The 21,267-nt window shown below is 38.4% G+C and overlaps 1 protein-coding gene across 1 annotated transcript; it reads left to right on the top strand.

Moving 5' to 3' along the window:
- The first annotated feature begins 16,268 nt into the window (after nt 1-16,268).
- LOC141332004 (intelectin-like) lies at nt 16,269-19,284 on the top strand. Its single transcript, XM_073837072.1, has 8 exons — nt 16,269-16,329; nt 16,730-16,799; nt 16,904-17,011; nt 17,621-17,868; nt 18,189-18,347; nt 18,453-18,573; nt 18,662-18,765; nt 18,842-19,284. Exons 2-8 carry the CDS (start codon nt 16,739-16,741, stop codon nt 18,992-18,994), a joined length of 954 nt encoding a protein of 317 aa, XP_073693173.1. The 5' UTR covers nt 16,269-16,329; nt 16,730-16,738; the 3' UTR covers nt 18,995-19,284.
- Nucleotides 19,285-21,267: the final 1,983 nt, after the last annotated feature.

The raw sequence follows: 21,267 nt of genomic DNA, 5'->3' as shown, positions 1-21,267 counted from the left end.
TATGGAGATGAAGATTTCATTTTTCAAAACACTGAATGGTTTACTGACCATGGTATTACTGTGCTCAATTGGCCTGCCAACTCTCCTGACCTGAACCCCATAGAGAATCTGTGGGATATTGTGAAGAGAAAGTTGAGAGACGCAAGACCCAACACTCTGGATGAGCTTAAGGCCGCTATCGAAGCATCCTGGGCCTCCATAACACCTCAGCAGTGCCACAGGCTGATTGCCTCCATGCCACGCCGCATTGAAACAGTCATTTCTGCAAAAGGATTCCCGACCAAGTATTGAGTGCATAACTGAACATAATTATTTGAAGGTTGACTTTTTTTGTATTAAAAACACTTTTCTTTTATTGGTCGAATGAAATATGCTAATTTTTTGAGATAGGAATTTTGGGTTTTCATGAGCTGTATGCCAAAATCATCAATATTAAAACAATAAAAGGCTAGAACTACTTTCAAATGTGTGTAATGAATCTAAAATATATGAAAGTCTAATGTTTATCAGTACATTACAGAAAATAATGAACTTTATCACAATATGCTAATTTTTTGAAAAGGACCTGTAAGTGAGTTAATGATTATAGTATATTGTTCGGCAACCTCTACAGGATGTCCAATGATAGAAATCCTAAGAAATTGAATGGAAATGTTTTGTTTTGTTCTTGATCACATACTGTAATATCTGTAAACTTTAGTTACTAAATCAGCCATTGATAAGAAAATTACATAAATACACCTTTATACATTTCCTTAAGTCACCGTACTTTAGACATTAAGAACACACACACACACACACACACACACACACACACACACACACACACACACACACAAAAACATTTACCCCTGGTGTACGGACATGGTAAGTTAATGTGCAGGGTTTGGAAGTTAGGTTTAGGTGTAGGGTAGGTGTAGGGCGATAGAAAGTACGGTTTGTACAGTATAAAAACCATTACGCCTATGGAATGTCCCCATAAAACATGTAAACCCAACATGTGTGTGTGTGTGTGTGTGTGTGTTTAAACCATGAAAAACCTTGCTTCTTTTGTTTGCAGACTGTCTTTTGTATAAAAATATTTATTGGTCTTTTACTGAATTTATGGTTCTGTGATGCTAAATCAAGTAAGTGTAATTTTATTTTAGACTTATCTAAAACAATTTCTCTTAAGAACTTCTTAAGCAACAACTGCATTTATTTGATTCAGGAATACTCCTTCTGTTCTCATCAAGAGGAGTCCTTTACCAGACGTTCTGTGAAATGACCACTGCTGGCGGTGGCGGGAAGCTGGTGGCCAGAGTTCATTAAAAAAACAACATGTATGAATTTAAGCCTCTATGGGCCTACTGAGTTTAAAAACAAAAAACAAACACACAGAACAGGGAGTCTTCTATGTAATTCCTGAAGAATGTCAACCTGTGGACGTGTGATTGTTTAGGCTAGATTTGACTATCCAGTTGACTATAGACTTGACTGTCCTTACCCTATGTGAATGATCATGGGGTTAAAAGTGTAAGATAAAAGGATACATTGAGAAACATTGCACCCAACTGTGAGGCACAAGGTTTGCATTTTAATTTGAAAGTCTAGCTACCATGTTAAAGAGCTGCCTGAGACCCACATAAACCAATCCAGAAAGAATTTGGTAAATACTAATCCAGAAGGGATATATTCCAGTCCAGAGAAAGAACTGAAAAACAGATCACTACAGTAGAGGATGCTGTACTATGGCAAGAGAAAAAACTAAAGCCAGGGCTATATGGTAAGGATTGGCTGCAAAGAGTCAGAAGTCAGCCTAGCAGTCAAACTGTAGATGCTAGAAATAGGAAGTCACTATGGGCAGGAAGTGATTATTCATTGTAAAACCTCAGAGGCAGAGGGGATTACGAGCACTGTGTATAAAAAACTAAGAAAAAAATGTGCACCATGTATAGGAAAAACCTGGAAAATAAACATAATATAAAAAAATGAAAAATACAATATATAAGTAAGGGCACATGGTAGAGAGTGCAAACCATGTAAACAATATAGCGCAACAGAGATTGTACAGATCTGGCCATTAAAAATGCGTCTATTTTCACCCGACAGCCTGCAATTCGGCACGCATGGTCACGGATCCTCATTGTTGCCTGCAGGGGCTTTTTCTGATTTTTTAAAAACATTGTTGCGCTTCATATAATATCCACCAGGTGGCGCAAGGAACAACATTCTGTAGCCAAACACCATGGCCAGCTCTAGGGGGCGTTGGTCACAAATACAAGTACAATAGTTCAATGATTCCTCTTTCCTGAAATTATGGTTCAAACAATAGCAAAAAGATATTCATAAGCAGGTGCAGTTGTATTGTTATTTTCTTTTCTTTCTTTGTTTTCCTGACGAACATTTATTAGACTGCATCGGAAATAGAAATGTTAATTTCGGGTATTTTATTTTTCCCAACCGACAACTGACGTTGTTAAATTATTTATCGACCGACAAGATTATGTTAAATTACAATTAAATTTAAATTGATACGTGGCTGTGACACATTAAAAACAGCTAAATTCGTTTTCAGGAATTAATTATACACAAGCAAGAAGCAGCATAAACATCAGAATGTCACGCGCATCACGCGCAGAGCTTATGCACAGAGAAAAACCCAATAAACCTATATATAATAATAAATAAAATAGGCCCATATGCGAAATATATGTTTTTCTGAATGAATAATAATTTAACAAAACGAAAGAAAATAAAATGAATAAGTAGCAAGCCTATATGCAGAATTTTAGGCAATTTCTGTGATGCGCCCTTAAAGCAGCATCTTGTTTCCATTTTTTTTTTTTTTTTTTACAAATACACATCTGTTTTTTTATTGTGATTGTACACAAATAAAAGAAATATGTAAAATAGCATAGTTTTGAGCAATGCCGTACTCTTGAACGAGTATTGTAAGCTGTATCCACTTTATTAAGGGGGGGAAAATAAAGTTATCCTGACGGCGCCGCGGGCAGTTAAATAACTCGACAACTTTCACCTTTAGAATAAAATACATTATATATTTCAGCGTTTTAAAGCAACATCAAATTAAGATATGCATGTTTAAGAGGTAGCTCGTCTTTTTCTTTTTCAAAGATACACAATTTTAGATACACTGACAATTAATAAGTAAGTGTGTAAAAGTGTCAGAGCAGTCTTGTAACAGTCTTATGAGTAGTGTGAGGTAGTTGGCAGACCAATGCTGCACAAAGTGACTGGTGCAGGTCAGTGTGTGTGTGTGTGTGTGTGTGTGTGTTTGTCAGAGTTCAGAAAGATTGTGGGGCAGAAGAGGGGAGTGAGGGGAGTGGGGGCAGAGCAGGGAGAGAGTTGAGCTTCCTGACAGCTTGAAGGATGAAGCTGTCCTGTGTGCTGGTCCTGGCCTGGAGACTCCGCAGTCTCCTCCCTGATGGCAGCAGGCTGAAGAATCTTTGCATTGGGTGGGTGGGATCAGCTGCTATGCAGAGGGCTTTTTTGGTGAGACGTGTGCTGTAGATGTCTTGGAGGGTGGGGAGAGGGACACCAATGATCCTCTCAGATGCTCTGACTATGCGTTGGTTTTTTGGCAGGACGTATTGCAGGCTCCAAACCACACAGTGATGCAGCTAGACAGGATGCTCTCGATGGTTCCTTGGTAGAATGTGTGCATAATGTGGGCTGGTGCTCTTGCTCTTCTTAGTTTGCGGAGGAAGTAAAGACGCTGCTGTGCTTTCTTGACCAGTGCAGTGGTGTTGTTTGTCCAGGAGAGATCCTCAGTGATTTGCACACTCAGGAAATGAAGCTAGCGCAAGTTCTGCCAGGAAGACTCAATTGTTCGCGTCACTAATTACCTCCTCATCTATCCAATCATATCATTTACTGTAGCTTAAAAAGGTTAGCGCTTACACATGTCTGAGTTCGCAGATGCTGTCGCTCCAGTACCTCCATCCTCCCCACCTCCACCAAGATGGGATCCTTCCTCCAACGACTCTACTCCACCAAGCCGGGTCCTCCCTCTACCAACCACATCACCATCAGTCACTATCCCCTCCATCCCGAAGACTTCAGATTTTTCTTTTCCTCCATTCACCCACCATCACCAGATGGCCCCTTTCCTGACTCCGGGGGGTGAGCGGCGCCCCCGCCTTCGTCTTCAGGCGGGACCCGCAGATTCCGTACCCTCTGAATGCAAGTTAAGAACTGGGCCTACGCCAAATAACCTGATTGCTTGCTGAGCTCCTAAATAAATGTCATTGTCACAGTATAAATTCTCCCGAGTCTTTCTGGTAGAACTTGGTGCTGCTCACTCTCTCCGCAGACGCACCGTTGATGGTCAGAGGAGCATGCTGAGTGTGCGCTCTTCTGAAGTCAACAACAATTTCCTTCGTCTTCTCCACATTCAGAGAGAGATTGTTGTCTCCGCACCACGTAGCCAGGCGGCTCACCTCGCTTCTGTAGTTTGTCTCATCCCTGTTGCTAATGAGACCCACCACAGTTGTGTCATCCACAAACTTAATGAAGAGGTTGGAGCTGTGTGACGGTGTGCAGTCGTGGGTCAGCAGAGTGAAGAGGAGGGGGCTCAGCACACATCCCTGAGGGGCCCCCGTGTTTACAATGATGGTGCTGGATGTGTTACTGCCGACCCGTACTGCTTGTGGTCTTCCTGTGAGGAAATCCAACAGCCAGTTACACAGTGAGGTGTTGAGCCCCAGCTGGACCAGTTTTTGAGTGAGCTGTTGGGATATGATAGTGTTAAATGCTGAACTGAAGTCTATGAGCAGCATGCGGACGTATGAGTCTCTTTTGTCCAGATGTGTGAATGCAGAGTGGAGTGCAGTGGAGATGGCATGCGCAAACTGGAAGGGGTCCAGTGAGGGGGGCAGGACAGACTTAATGTTCTGCATGACTAGCCGTTCAAAGCACTTCATGAGGATGGGGGTAAGTGCAACTGGACGGTAGTCATTAAAGCAGGAGGGAGATTACTTTTTTGGGACCGGAATGATGGTGGTGGCTTTGAAACGTGGGGGCGACAGCCTGGGAGAGTGAGATGTTAAAGATGTCTGTGAAGACATCAGTGAGTTCCACTGCCCAGTCTCTCAGTACACGACCAGGAATGTTGCCAGGACCCGGAGCTTTGCGAGCGTTGATCCTGCTGAGGGATCTCCTCACACTGTCATCACCTGGTCACCAGGAGGGGGTAAGTCTGCATGATTGAAATCCCCAGCTAGGATGAGAAAAGCATCTGGGTGGGCTGTCTGCTGCTCACTGATGTGCTGGAAGTTCATTTAGTGCCTTACTCCTGTATTTGTTGGAGGTGGGAGGGATGTACACAGCACACATCAGTATAGTTGTATATTCCCTCGGTAGATAGAACGGCCGGCACTTAATAACCATAAATTCCAACACCGGTGAGCAGTATTTGCAGTCTACAACAGCATCGCGGCACCAAGCGTCATTGATATAAACACAAAGTCCACCACCGCGGGTCTTATCTCCCGCGACGACAACTCTGTCGGCACGATAGCATGTCAGCTGGTCGAGCTGAATGGTGCGGTCTGGGACACTGTCGCTGAGCCATGTTTCCGTGAACACAAAAACACAACAGTCCTTTACATTCCTCTGTGATGAACGTAGTAGTCGGATGTAGTCCAGTTTGTTGTCTAATGAGTGTACGTTGGCCAGAACGATGGAAGGGATAGCGGGTTTGTGTGGGCTAGCCGCTAGCCTAGCTCGGATACCTCCGCGCTTACCCCTCTTCTGCTTCCTCTCACACCGCTTGTGGAGCCTCCATTGTGGGCGAGGTGCAGGAGTGGCGGTCGGTGATTGAATAGGCCTCCGGAGCAGACCCAGATCATTCAGCTCTTCAGCGTCCACAGAGTTCAAATTAAAAACTTTGTTTCTGCTGATGTCAAGCAAAAATGTTCGGCTATGAACGCGCTCAAAGGCAGATAAAACGCGGCGAAGACGTACAAAAACACTCCGACTTACAGGACGAAAAACACTGTTTGGTCGGGAGAGAGAAGCCGCTGCGTGTGCACGCGCCGCCATCTTGGATCATAACAAGCTGAAACATTTTTTTGATTTGTTTTGCCAGTAATAGGAGGGGAGGTTTGCTGAAATGCACATATGTGACTCTAGACCACAAAACCAGTCATAAGGTTAAATTTTACAAAACTGAGATGTATATATCATATGAAAGCTCAATAAATAAGCTTTCTATTGATGTATGGTTTGTTAGGATAGGACAATATCTTGGCCGAGATACATCTATTTGAAAATCAGGAATCTGAGGGGGCAAAAAAATCTAAATACTGAGAAAAACACCTTTAAAATTGTCCAAATTAGGTTCTTAGCAATGCATATTACTAATCAAAAATTACATTTTTATATATTTACAGTAGGAATTTTACAAGAAATCTTCATGGAACATGATCTTTACTTAATTTCCTAATGATTTTTGGCATAAAAGAAAAATCAATAATTTTGACGCATACAATGTATTTTTGGCTATTGCTACAAATATACCCCAGCGACTTAAGACTGGTTTTGTGGTCCAGGGTCACATATGAAAAAGCGATTACATTATAGAAAATTATGTAATGAGCCATGTTACCTGTGTTATGCTCCTGCTATATAAACTACTGTATTATTTTTGTTGGGAGGATTCTCAGTGATTGACGTGAGGTCCTTCCTAACGTGTTTACAGCCTTTTTTTAGTGGCATTGTCTGGAGTGGTTACTGCTGTCCAGCAGGTTAGTGGAACACTACAAATCTTAACTAAACCACCTATGCATGTGCGCAAGTAAGCATGTGGCAACCGACTTAGCATGTGGCATCCTCAGAGTGAGTTTGTAATTGAGAGACCTGTGCCACGCGAGGATATTAAAGGTTGTATCAGCGATTCTAGGCTGAAACATAAAGTGTCACATTCAGCTGACCTTTCTTCATGATCCGCTCGCTGCCTGCCCCATAAATCGGCTGTAAAAAAATGCATCTCTGTGGTCAGCCTAGGGTCCGAGATATGCCAAATAAAACAATCGGTGCTATCAACCATTCCACAGAAAAACAAACAGTGTTCCAACCAATCAGCATCAGGGGGTTGGCGTTGTGGATTTTTGTACTGGTGCAGGGATGTGAGGGAGGCAGAGCGAAAGTCCACAACTCCAACCCCCTGACGGTGATTGGTTTGTTTTTCTGTGGAAATGTTGGTAGCACCGATTGTTTTTTTTTTGGCATATCTCGGACCCTTGGACCTTAGACCTTGTCATGGGGGAAACCTTTTCAGTTAATTTAAAGTCAAATAAACTTTAATGCCAGTTTTGAGTTTAAAACATTCATATATATATATATATTTTCAATAGTAACAAAACAAAACAAAAAACGTTTTGCTTAATTTAATTTAGATTTTTCCATATCATTTTGTGTAACTGATGAATAAATATTGAGGGATATACACAGAAATTGTTTCTTATTCTAATTTGTCCAGAAATTCCCTTCAGATTTGGGGCATGTTAATTTGTTAATGGACCTTCTATTTCAATAGTGTATGATATCAAAAATGCAGATTACACCAGTGGTCAGTTTGATCCTTCAGCAAGAGGTATTGAAATATTTCTCCAATTTTATTTACATTTTTTTTTACAAACAAAATGCGTATTTTTCAGTAAAAAAATAATTGTCTGTTGATAGGGTAAATTTGTTTAAAACACCTTATTTTGGGTAATTTACTCATATTGTTGCAGTTTTGTATGGGAGGTGGTGTCCTGAAGCAGCTCCTGAAACTGTATTTATGTCACAAACTGAAGCGGAGTGGAGCCAGGAGAAAACGTGCAGGAAACCGGAATAATAATAATACGGATATTTATTGAAAACAAAAGCAACATAGAACAAAAACCAGGAAAACTGAGAGAACAAGTAACATTATAACGATGGACACTGGGGTGTGATTAGACAGAGACTTATATGCACAGAAAACAAGGCGTGGTCACAAACAAGATAACGAGATGACGAGAGGGAAACACAAATATGGGCAAGACTGAACCAACTAATACAAAACCAAAAGGGGGGAACACAGGACTAAACCATTATCATAAGGAAACATAGGGGGAAAAACACTAGGAAAACAGTACAGGACAGGACAAAATACTGACAATTTACGTCTGTGGTCTCCCACTGTTTTAAAATTAAGATTTGAAAAATCTTCTTGTGTGTGACCAGCCTTAATAGTGTCTGTGGTCACAGTTTTATTCGCGGATCCTTTACGTCAGATACGACTGACCAATATTGACTAGCCTACAATTTGGATAAGATTCCTTAAAATTTAAAATGAAAGAATAAACCTTATAAAAGTCTTATAAAATCATTGATTTTGCTTAAAGGTCTCATATTTTCAAAACCAAAATTTCCTGGCTTTTTTCATGATAACTAAGGTCTAAGGGCCATGTAACTACCATATAAGTTTCAAAACAGTCAATCCACAGTAAAATGCACACAGCCTGCATAAATTAGCTGTGCCATTTCACAAGGCGCTGTGACTTCCATAAAAATGTGACGTCCGATCTGCTCAGTCACCGCCTTCAGTCACCACCCAGAGCACCAACCACTGTCCCACCCTCCTTTTGTCAAAGCCCCAGAGAACATTGCGTCCATTCCATTGCAGAACAACAACACAAAAACAAGTCAAGAAAATGCTGTTCAGTAGATGGATGTCAGGAAACTACATCATAACACAGGCTTCCGAACAACATTAATATAAAAAGACCAGTGGCACGTCAGATTCAGCCTCTTTCACACAGCCATTCCAGAAAATACATGGATAATGTGTCCCATGATTTGTTCAGAATTGTTTGATTTGGTTCATTCACAAAGTAATTTTCCGGAATCTGTGCGTGCTTTACCCACAATCCATAAAGATCCCGTAAAGACATGTAATGCGACGCCTACGTTGCACTAAACTGAACGTGCCGAACGATAGCCAGTTTTCACATAATTTTCGTTGTGAAGAGTTGCGCGATAACGTGCATCATCACTACAGCACAGCCTTTATGGCACTGGTTTTGGCTTTTGTTCACATAGCGCTTGTTCCGAGACTGATCCCAGCAACGTTACTAGGCTCCCAACCTGGGATCGTTCCCGGAACTTTCGGCAATTTTCCAGAATCAACGCACAATGTGAAAGAGGCTTTACTATAAAGCAATAGTTACATAGCTTACCGCACTCGTAGCTTACAAAAAACATTAATTATCATTCCGAAACATCCCGTGAGTATCACAAGCCACAGCGGGCTACAGCATACATGACAGAAGTTACCTGTGGTTGGCCTGGCCGTGCGACACTCAGAAAACAACAGGCCAATCAGAAGAGATGCTCATGAATATTAATTAGACGGGCCAAAATCGATCTGTTCTTGACAGAGCTCCTAAAAGTGGAGCTGTAAAAATATATTGAGATGGTTTTTAGAACTTATACCGCAAATATATATTCTTAAGGACATCAACAGCTAAAATAAACCTCCAAAAAGGTGTACAATATGGGACCTTTAAACAACTTACTTGATAAATACTCCAGAGGAGATGTAGAGGCGAGGCAGAGGGGATTATGAGCACAGTGCAGACTGCAAAAAAACGGTTTGTTTTACTTACTCAAAATATCAAAAAGTTCTTGAATCAAGATGCATTTACTAGATAATCACAAGTAATCAAGTTATAGTAGCAGAACCATGTGAAGGAAATTTATGATAAATCATAACTAAACAAAAAAAAATTTTTACCAACATTTACCAACACTTTAGGACACACATATGGACAAGACAAATATAGAAATAACATACCATGACTTAATAACAAGCTGAAATAATCAAAAACCAGATTTGTTTTGGCAGTAACAGAGGGGAGGTTTGCTGAATTGCACAAATAAAGAAGCAGTTATATTATAGAAACATAATGTAATGAGCCATGTTACTTGTGCAATTCATCAATGGTATGTCAGCTGTTGTAAAATAATTATAAACCTGTGGCTTTAAAGAAATAGTTCACTCAAAAATGAAAATTCTGTCAATAGTCATTGTTCCAAATGTGTAAGACCTTCATTCATCTTCGGAGCACAAATTACAGTGCTTAGATAATCATCATACACTTTTGAAATATTTACTTCATTTGTCATACAGCCTGAAAAAAAACAAACAAAAAAAAAAAACACTATAATAACGGGGTTGGAAAAGTCATCAGCCCCTTAATATAATACATTGTAGAGCCACCTTTTGCTTTAATTACAGCCATCAGTCTTTGGATATGTTTGTACTAGCTTTGCACACCTTGATTGGGGAATATTTGCCCATTCGTCCTTGCAGAATTGCTCAAGTTCAGTCATATTCTGTGGCGAGTGGCAATAGACAGCTCTCTTCAAATCCATTCACAGGTTTCAATTGGATTTAGGTCAGGGCTCTGACTTGGCCACTCAAGGTTGTTGTTCACATCACATACAGACACATTTAGAAGGTAAAAATGTGAAAAAGGTATGTCACAAATGGAATAATACAATATATTAACAATATGAATAATGTTTAATAAGAGGAACCACTAGAATTTCTGCCTAAAGTCTACTCAGAAGGTGGCCTATTTTAACTGAAAATATTGGCTCATTTTATCTTAACACATTCATGTAAATTGGGCCAGTAACTAAAATTGCTTATATATATACAGTTGCAATCAAAATTATTCAACCCCCTTGACCTGCAAGACATTTTGCTGCAGAGAACAAAATTTTGTGAAAACAATTCAACAAAGGCATCAGTACACTATTAGAGAAAGTTTATTCATACACATTTGAGTAATTTTGAGAATGTAAGTTGATGACTAATGAAAGAAAATTAAATTGGCTCTAAATGTTCATGTTCAAAATTATTCAACCCCCAAAAGTAAAAATCTGGTGCAGAATCTTTTATTCTTTAAAACTAGCAATAAACACTGCTTAGAAGTGTTTAGAAGCTTCTGTCACCTCTCTGCTGCAATCTTGGCCCATTCCTCACCTGAAACAGCTTTTAGACCACTGATAATATTTCGTTTCACATTGCTACTGCTTTCTTCAAATTCAACTAAATATTTTCAATGAGAATTAAATCTGGAGACTGAACAGGCCACTCAAGTACATTCTGTGACTGATCCCTGAACCAAGCTTAAGTAGATTTGGATGTTTACTTTGGGATGACTGTCCTGCAGGAAAGACAATTGATTAATAGCTTCAGCCTTTGCACCAAAGGCATCACAATTCTTGCAAAAATGTCCTGATACTTCAAAGAATCCATCATGTCCTTCATACAGTCATGTTTTCCACTTCCTGCTAAAGTAAAACAACCCCATAACAGGACTGATCCACCTCAATGTTTGATTATGGAGATGGTGTTCTTCTGCTTACAAGTTTTGCCTTTTTTGCACCAGACATACTGCTGATCCATGAGTCCAAAAAGTTCCAGTTTGGTCACATCACTCCAAAAAACATTCTTCCAGAACTCCACAGGTCTATCCAGATGAATTTTAGGATGTTCAAGTCGGTCTTTTTGTTCTTCTTGGTCAAGAGTGTTATTCGGCAAGATGCCACAACATGAAGGCCATAATTGTCTAGTGTTCATCTTGTGCTCTGCATTGAAATGTTTTTCCTCCTTTCGTTGGGTCTTTGGCTGTACTTTGCAGGTTTTTCTCAGTTGCTCTGATCAAACATTTTATGATATTTTGTTTTTTTGTTCAACACCCTCAAAGGTTTTCTGGTACAACACACTTTAAACTAAAGAATAATGCTGCCAGCTGTGTCTCTAGGAACTTTTAAATGTCTTGAAAATCTTCATACAGCCTTAGACTTTATAATATAATAAAACTATTTCTTCTCTAGCTTTTGTGAGAGCTCTGTTGACTTTACCATATTTGCTACTCAACTTCAGCACATGCATGGACTAACTGTATGTATGTGTAACAGCTCAAGCTCATAGTGTTTCTAAAGGCTTTATTGTGTTTTAAGACAATTTTGTTCCCCACCATAAAAATTACTGACTAAAAAACAGCAATGTTGAACAGGGGTTGAATAATTTTGAACATGAACATTTAGAGCCAATTTAATTTTCTTTCATTAGTCATCAACTTACATTCTCAAAATTACTCAAATGTGTATGAATACACTCTCTCTAATAGTGTACTGATGCCTTTGTTGAATTGTTTTCACAAAATTTTGTTCTCTGCAGCAAAATGTCTTGCAGGTCAAGGGGGTTGAATAATTTTGATTGCAACTGTATATGTTTATATAGATTATTTAGGAAAACCAGCATTTTATCTCACAGAGGCCATCAAGACATGGGTTATGAATAATTATTTCTAAACGTGCATTTGTTTTTTTTTTTATTGATTTATCATCCTTATAATTGAGAAGTAAGATTGGATATGTCAGGCCACTCGCCTTGCTTTTTTCTGGTGTGGTCTCAAAATGAAGCATTGCCCCTTCCCCCTTAGCAACCTTAGTCCAATAAAATGATTTGCTAAATGTCAAGAACTTTTTATAGCAACAGTTTAAAATTCTTTGCAGTCATTGACTGTTATACGCGCTGCAAACAAGAAAACACAAGAAAAAAACGACAACAAATTAAGAAAACATCTTCATCAGTTTGACAACACAGGCGCTGCAAATCCTCGCAACGCAAACACAAATACGGAAACGCGCTGCATATAGCACGGTCCACAACAGAAATGTTTCAGGGGAACCTCAAAAAGTGACGAACTCATCTGGGACCTGATTATTTATATCACTATCACCTTTAAGTGATACTATACTATCACTAAAAGGTGATAGTTCACCGATAACACCTCTGCTCTGACCAACAGTCACTGAACAAATAATCAGGTCCCAGATGGGTTCGTCACTTTTTGAGGTCCCCCTGAAACATTTCCAATGATATTTAGTTGTCTTTGAGTCAAATTTGATTCATCACCTGGAACACCGAATATTGCAAATTCTACTGGCTTCAGCTGTGCTTCACACACTTTGGATAGTGTATCAAATATGGTTGACCAGTAAGCAGTAAGTGTGGGACATTCCCAAAACATGTGAGTCAAGTCTGCTTCACCTGTATGACACCATACAGGTCTTGTCAAAAGTAGGATTAAATGAGGCAATCTGTGTTCTGCTTAAGTGCATTCGGTGCAATACTTTAAACTTTTTCACTCTATAGAGGGCATTTATCCAAAATTCACCCACCTGCTCCTAATCTTGTCTGTTCTTACACTTTTTAATGACATTAGAAATGTATATATTCTTGAAACAAGACCTTGTAGGTGGGAGGGTACTTCTAACAGAGAGTCCACAGGAGACTTAGAAGGGATGCTTGGAAATGGTGAGCTTTGGGCATTAACAAAATGACGTATCTGAAAATAACGGAAAAGGCCAACTGAATTAAGAGTGAATTTGGAAGGCAAATCATTAAATCTTGCAAAAATACCATGAATATAAAGATCACTGAACCGAGCCCTTATCTTGCCACTGTTTAAATGCAGAGTCTAGTTTTGCTGGGAGAAATGCATGATTATTGCATATTGGACTCTGAAACAAGAGTGCTTGTCTTAACTTCAAATGCTGACGTAGTTGAGTCCATATTTTAAGAGTGAAATGAACAACTGGATTTGATGTATATTTGACTATTTTAATAAGTAAGCTAGATGTTACAAGAGCTTGTAAAGAGGTTGCTGTGCAGTATTCTGTTTCAAACCAATCAGTGCCCTCTGATGAACGCATCTAGTAGATTATCTTTTGAACATTAGCCACCCAATAATAGTATAAAAAGTTAGGGAGAGCTAAACCTCCGTCAGTTCTATTTTTTCTGTAGAATCTCTTTACTAATTTTAGTGATTTTCCCATCCCAGATAAAATTGGAGATAAGTTTATCCAATGTATTGAAAAAGGCTTTGGATAGAAAGATAGGGAGGCACTGAAATAAATATAAGAAGCTAGGAAGAACTGTCATTTTAACACAGTTCACTCTGCCAACCAAAGACAGATGGAGAGGCCTCCATTTTTGAAAATCAGATTTGAGTTTAGTCAATAGAGAGGTGAAGTTATTTTCATATAGTCCTTTAAAGTTATGAGTGATATTGATGCCCAAATATTTAAACTTAGATCTTGCCATGCAGAAGGGAAGCATGGAGTCAGGCATATGTCTGGCGAGTGAGTTAACAGGCATACATTCACTTTTGGAAATATTCAGCTTATAGCCAGAAAAGGTCCCAAAATTGTACAAAACTTCGATAATGTCATTGATGCATGATAAAGGATCTGAAATGTAAAGAAGCAGGTCATCAGCATATAATGAGAGCTTATGTTCAACACCCCACCTAACTATGCCATGGAAAGAGGATATAGATTTTAATGCTAGAGATAATGGCTCAATTGCAATTGTACGACCCCCCTCTCTTCTCTGAATTCCCCGGCTCTCACTCTCACCTTTCTCCCTAAAAGCTTTCATTGAAAGTCACTAAGAAGATATATACACTACATGCGAATATATTGTTTTCCCCTTCATGTTTGATATCATTCTAAAGATCTCTGTGCATTTGGTAAATGGTCTCAATTTCACAGCAGTCACTTATATTGTTAATAAGATTGAAAACTTTTAGAGAATTGGGTTTGCTGCTAAGGGGTGTGTTCTCCCCTTAGGGTCAGATGACAATCTCCACCCAGGTGTGACCCTGGGTTGCGAGAACTCCTGACAAACCGAAAGGTCTTTTTGTTTTTACAAATGATGTTTTATTAACAAAGTTCGGGAGGAGCACGTTCAGATAATTAACGATGAACATGAGGAGCGCAATCAGTAATCAACCTAATTAACAGACGTATATTTATACCGCAGCCTCACCTCTGAGCATCCCTCTGCCACCCCTTCTCCACACTCACAACTATTTTGAAGGTAAAATGTGTTCTGAGTTCGGGCCAAAATTCCGAGCTCGGAGCCCCTCCATCGGACAGCTCGCCAAATACGCATAACCCATTCCCAGTTTATTACATGCAATTGTGAACTCGTGAACTGATTGGAAGATTTGTTTGTTCTGGTTTAGTATATAAGGCAAATGACAAAACACTACTTTGGGATTCTGTAGCCAGAATGACCCCCACACTGTGTATGCACGAGTCTCTGGAGCTTAACCTCCAGGTCTCTCTCATGCTGCAGTGTGTCTCTCTGATAGTCAGGTATGCATTTTCCATTCTTAGATACATCCTTGATTCATTGAGGCTATGTATTTATCTAAATTTAATTGAAATTGAATTGGATTCTCATTGTTTAATTGTATAATTGGCATGATACATTTTCACCTGACAAATAAAATGTTATATTTGGCTATTCTGAAAATCTCCTGCAATCATTATAACTAGTAAATCATGTGGAGGCTGATGTGGCCACAAATCTATGGACAGGATATGACAAACTGAAGGCTCGAGAATGGATGGAGCAGTAGGCACGTCCTCTGAAGACCTCCTGATTTCTGCTTATCATGGATATTAACAAGTTGTGTATGGGAAAGATTAAGTAAACTACACTCTTTGTAAAAGCAAGCAGTAGGCGGCTGACAAAGAGGGTATTAGTCCTCTACAACCTCTGATTAATAATCAGGCTGGCGAGTTTGTGTTGTATGATCCACGTAAAGGCCAGCGTGAGACATAAAAGCGACATCGGGTCCCTGATGAACGGATAATTGAAAAATATGGAATGTCTAGAATAATCAAATAGATCAATTAATTCATAATCGATATTTGTGATCACCTTTACACAGTCTAAATATAATGATCATTTGAAATTGGAGTCAGATTAATATGGAGCCAGACTATAATTGAAACTAAATCTTGATAAATCAAGTGAACTCAGCAGAAGCTCCGTGAAAAGACCGGACATGCAGTTAACCTTCAACCAGGTCGCTGGACTGCGCCTTTGGGCCAGCAAGTGGATCCTTACAAGGTAATCCATTCTGTTTCTGAGAAATACACTTGCATATGTTTAGAATGATTCAAGAAATGTAGTCTACCTAAGCTTTCTTTCTTTCTTTCTTTCTTTCTTTCTTTCTTTCTTTCTTTTTTTCTTTCTTTTTTTAATTTTATTTTACTTTATTATAAGTATAAACAACAACAAAAGCTCAACAGACAAAAGAACGTTTACTGATATTGCGCAAGAAATATTACGAAATATTACGAAATATATCTAATATATAAAAGAGCGTTTAAATGGGCAGGCATTCTCTGCCTCACCCAGAAGCTTGAAGTGTGTTTGGTGCTCGCTCATTCAGAGGAACACAAGACAAGACAAAAAACGTAAGAATTCTTTATCATACAATAAGTGTATTCTTCATGATCTAAACCATGTCTTTGCTTTTGCTGGCAATGTTTAAAAATGCATTTACATTACAAGTCTTTAAAATTTATGGCACACCGTATACATTTTTAATAGTACAAAGTTACACATTACTGTTTGTGGGAAATTGATTGCACAAGATTGTACAGGATTCACAGTCATGTTTTTACTGTTGGTCAGTCAAGAAAATCATATAAACATAGAAATTACCTTTAGGCAAAACTGTACAAACAATTGACACAGTAGGAAATGGCAGACAGTTGTACATAATTAAGTGAACAGCGTTGAATTTTTTTTTTTTTTAACAAACTGATTCTAGGAAAATGTGCTTAATGAGTCCTTTTCTCCTTTTGTTTGCAGAATACAAAAATGTTTTTAGGGATCCTTCTCAGCCTCTCACTGAATGTATGGTTCTGTGAGACTACACAAAGTAAGTGTAATTTAATTGAAATGGATTTATTTAAACACTTTGAAAATCCCAGTTTGTATCACAATAAATTAATCGATGTCTTTATGTTTCACGCTGTGACGTAGAAAACTGTGATACCGACATCAACTCTGAGGCTGCAAAAGTTCTGGGCAGAATGAAGTATGTTGCTCGAAGCTGCAAAGAAATTCGTGACAAGTATCAAGTTAAAGAAGGTACAATATTCTCTTTTTTTATTTATATAAAAAAAAAATGTAAATATGAAAACATGAAAATATTTTATTTTATTTTAACTCCCCTATCCCCCCACCCAAAAGAATCCAAAAATTTTATTACATGGGTGAAGAAGTTATTATTTTAAGACAAATCCACATATTTTCAAATACAACAGCACAACATTTACACATATCAATCAGTAAACTGAGAAATATTTGTCAATGTTCGGTTATTCTCCAGAAACTGTATAAACAGCTTCCACATTTTATGGTAATCCTTTAGTTTACCCTTCATACTGTAAGATATTCTTTTCAATGCAATAGTGCCAGATCTTCAACCAATGATCAATGGAATGGCCTTCTATGTTCTTTCAGTAAAAAAAAAAAAAGATAGAAAAAGTTGAATAATTTTACTGTGATACCTTGTTAATGATAAACTTACAGAAGAAGAAAAAAAAAAACTTTATTTCAAGGGTCACTGGAATTGATTTTGAGATAATTGAGGAAAATAGTATTGTCACTTTCTTGCCAGAATGTCTTAATCGTCTTACTATTTTCACTATTTTAGGCAACAACTACATTTATCTATTAATGTTTCTGTTCAAACAGACGGCCTGTACTATCTGATCTCATCAAGAGGAATCCTTTACCATGCGTTCTGTGATATGACCACTGCTGGCGGCGGCTGGACGCTGGTGGCCAGTGTTCATGAAAACAACATGTATGGAAAGTGCACTGTTGGTGATCGCTGGTCTAGTCAGCAGGGCAGCAACCCAAACCGACCTGATGGTGAAGGGACATGGACAAACAAAGTCACATTCGGAGCTGCAGAGGCCGCTACAAGTGATGATTATAAGGTACTTTTTTTATTACATTAATGGTTTTACAGCCATGGTTCAACATCAATCAATGATGTTTATCTACAATCTGAAACAGAATCTGACACAGTCAGATCATTAATATTCAGTAATATTCAAAAATATTATCGATTTGAGAACAAACAGTCGGATGAGAACAAAACTTCAAGCTGTTTTTTAACTGAAACTGAAGTTTTTTTTTTTTTATAAATGCAATTTTGTAACATCTGCACCTTTATTTTCCTTTTACAGTGAAACAGTTTTAAAACAATTAGCATTTCATAAAGCACTATATAAATAAATGTGACTTGACTTGACAGAATCCCGGTTACTATGACATTGTGGCACAGGATGTGTCTGTGTGGCATGTTCCTAATAATAGTGAGTTGGAACACTGGACCTCTGCCTCCTTCCTGCGATACCACACTGGAAATCACTTCTTAACCGACCATGGAGGAAACCTTTTCAATTTATTCAAGGTCAGATAAACTTTGACACCAGTTCTGAGTAGAAAACATTCACAGAAATACAGCCAAAGCTACAAATAAAAAAAAAGCACTGAATATCTATCTTAATTTTTCCAGAAATTCCCTGTGAGGTTTGGAATCGGGACATGCTTGACTGATAATGGACCTGCTATTCCAATAGTGTATGATACTGGAGATGCGATATCAACCAAAAATCTTTATGGTCCTAACTCAAGAGGTGTGGCAATACGTCTTTAACCAATATCATGTGTGCATGGACTTAGCAAAACAGATCATTATCAGTGATATATTTTGTGCATTTTCAGCAAGGTTTGAGCCTGGATTCATCACATTCAGAGTCTTCAATTATGAAAAGGCAGCAATGGCTATTTGTTCAGGCGTTAAACCAAAGGCTTGTCACACTGAACACGTGAGTCAAAAAGGTTTATTTACAACAACATTAATAAATAATTTGTGCTGCTACTAATGTACTCATATTGTTGCAGTTCTGTATTGGTGGAGGTGGACACTTTCCTGAAGAGGCTCCTAGACAGTGTGGGGACTTTACGAGCTTCGACTGGTATGGTTATGGTACCCATAAAGGCTCTAGTGCTTCCAAAGAGATAACTGAAGCAGCTGTACTTCTCTTTTATCGCTGACACTCTGACCAGTCTAAAATCTTCTATTTGAGTAATGTCACATTGATTAACACGTTACATGCAAAATAATTGTCACAAATCAGTATATATCACTTATATCAGTCTATACTCTAAGAATGTGTAGTATGTGTAAGAATGTGTACAAAAAATATGAAAATGGTTATACAAAGAGGCAATGACAGATATTCAAAATACACATGAGATCCTTCTTTCTTTACTATCTTTGTTACATTTGCCATGCACCTATGCTATATAAACTTTTGTATTCTTTTTGTCGGGAGGATATCTGCGACTGGTATGAGGTCCTTCCAGTCATGATTAAAGCATATTCAAAGACATTGTCTGGAGTCTGTCTAGTTACTGTAACACAGCCAAAGACCTAAGACCCAAGTGATAGTGTTCAAAAGGGACGAGACGAGTTAACAGTGTTGCTAGAGACACACTAAAAGAGTATGATTTTTTTTAGTGTTGCTAGAGATGCTTCAAGTGACCAGAGTCACCAGAGATGCCTCAGGTTATCTTAAGTCAGGTGCACAAGGACATAAACTAGAGAGCCTGAAAACTTGCTTTGATGAAAATGGAGCAGAGAAAGCAAATGGGATTATCTGTCAATTCTAATGGTTGCTTAAGTGTTAATGGAAAATGCTGATGGGGAACAAATAATGTCATCAAGAGATGATTTTCCAAGACAATGTGATGAGGAAAATGGTAATATGAGATGTCAGTTTAGACAGATCGACAAAGAACGTCTTCCTGGTAACAGAGAATGGAGCAAATAAAGTGAGCTTAAGCGAGTCTTGCCACCTGTGAGACATGTGACCATGTACACACTCTTTAAAATAAAGGCTACAAAGGGGTGTTTTTGCAGTGATGCCATAGAATAACCATTTTTTATTCCCCAAATAACCTTTCTGTGAACAGTTCTTAAAGGAACCATTTTTTAAATCATTTTTTTCCACTATAAAGAACCTTTTCTGCATTTGAAAGGTTCCATGGAGGTTCAAGGTTCTTCTTAAAACCACCAATGCCAATAAAGAACCTTTATTTTTACTGTAAGAGAGTGCACCTGTACACCTCGTCAGAAGAAGATATTATATCAAATAAGAGTGAACAGAAAGGAATACTGAGAGGAATGCCCAGGAAAATATATAGATAAATGTAATGGAGAAGTATAACTGTATAATTAGGGATTATTATATAAATGTCACAGATAGGCAGGTGAGGAGTGGAGATGTAGATGCAGGACACCAGAGTAAATTAATACTGATATTTATTAAAGAAAAACAACGATAAACATTGAGTCAAACAAACAGAAGTAACGTTTATCAACGGACATTGGGTGTGAGCAGACACAGACTATAAATACACAAAAGACCCGGGGTCCGTTCTTCGTACCTCACTTACTACATCCAAGATCAAATGACACATCCAAGATCAAATCATCGCGCTAACTATGAGCTCGTTGATTGATGATTAGTATAGCTGGATGAAGTAATCTGAGGTCACTGGGTGGCTTAAAAGGGGCTACGTATCGATAGTAGAAACATTGATCGGCAACTCTTTGATTGGTCGGCGAACATGTCGAAGGAGACAAATTAAACTCGTAAGTTATTATATTATATCATATCATATCATATCATATTATATTATATTTGCTCTTCCCTTTTTTGGATGCTGTTATAAACAAACAAACAGATTATTTCAGAGTCTCTTTTCAAGAGACTAAAATTATATTATTTTAAAAGGAATTATATTATATTACAGGGAAGAGAAAAGGGAATCCTCTTTCACATTAGAGTCACAACAGGACCCACTAGAATATAGGAACAAGTAAAAGTGAAATATAAGAATATTCTACAGAACGGTAATATTTATCACTTGCTTTTAGTCTCTTGAAAAGAGACTCTGAAAAAATCTGTTTGTTTGTTTATAACGGCAACCAAGAAAAGGGAAGAGCAAAAAAAGATAGGTGGTGGTCCTGCACCCCCTCATACCCCGGCAGAGGAGCTGTCCCTAGGGTTGAATGCCACTAGACCCATTGTTGAGGGCATCCCTGGGGGCAGCTCTTCCTTAGACCAGCAGCCGGGGTGCAGCAGCACCTTCATAACTGGTAAATGAGCTTATAATTCTATTTGTACAATGTAAAATATTTGGTTGTTGCCTTAATTAAAATGCTTTTTGTACTTTAACATTTTTTGTTTTGTTTTGTGTGTGTGTGTGTAGTTTTGCATAACACTCCATGACTTTTAACTGTTCCCTCTGTGTGACTGAAG

This window comes from Garra rufa, chromosome 3 (genome assembly GCF_049309525.1).
Source record: "Garra rufa chromosome 3, GarRuf1.0, whole genome shotgun sequence".
Taxonomy (NCBI): domain Eukaryota; kingdom Metazoa; phylum Chordata; class Actinopteri; order Cypriniformes; family Cyprinidae; genus Garra; species Garra rufa.
The sequence above is the reverse complement of the archived record's forward strand: the minus strand, read 5'-3'. Positions and strand labels throughout refer to the sequence as shown.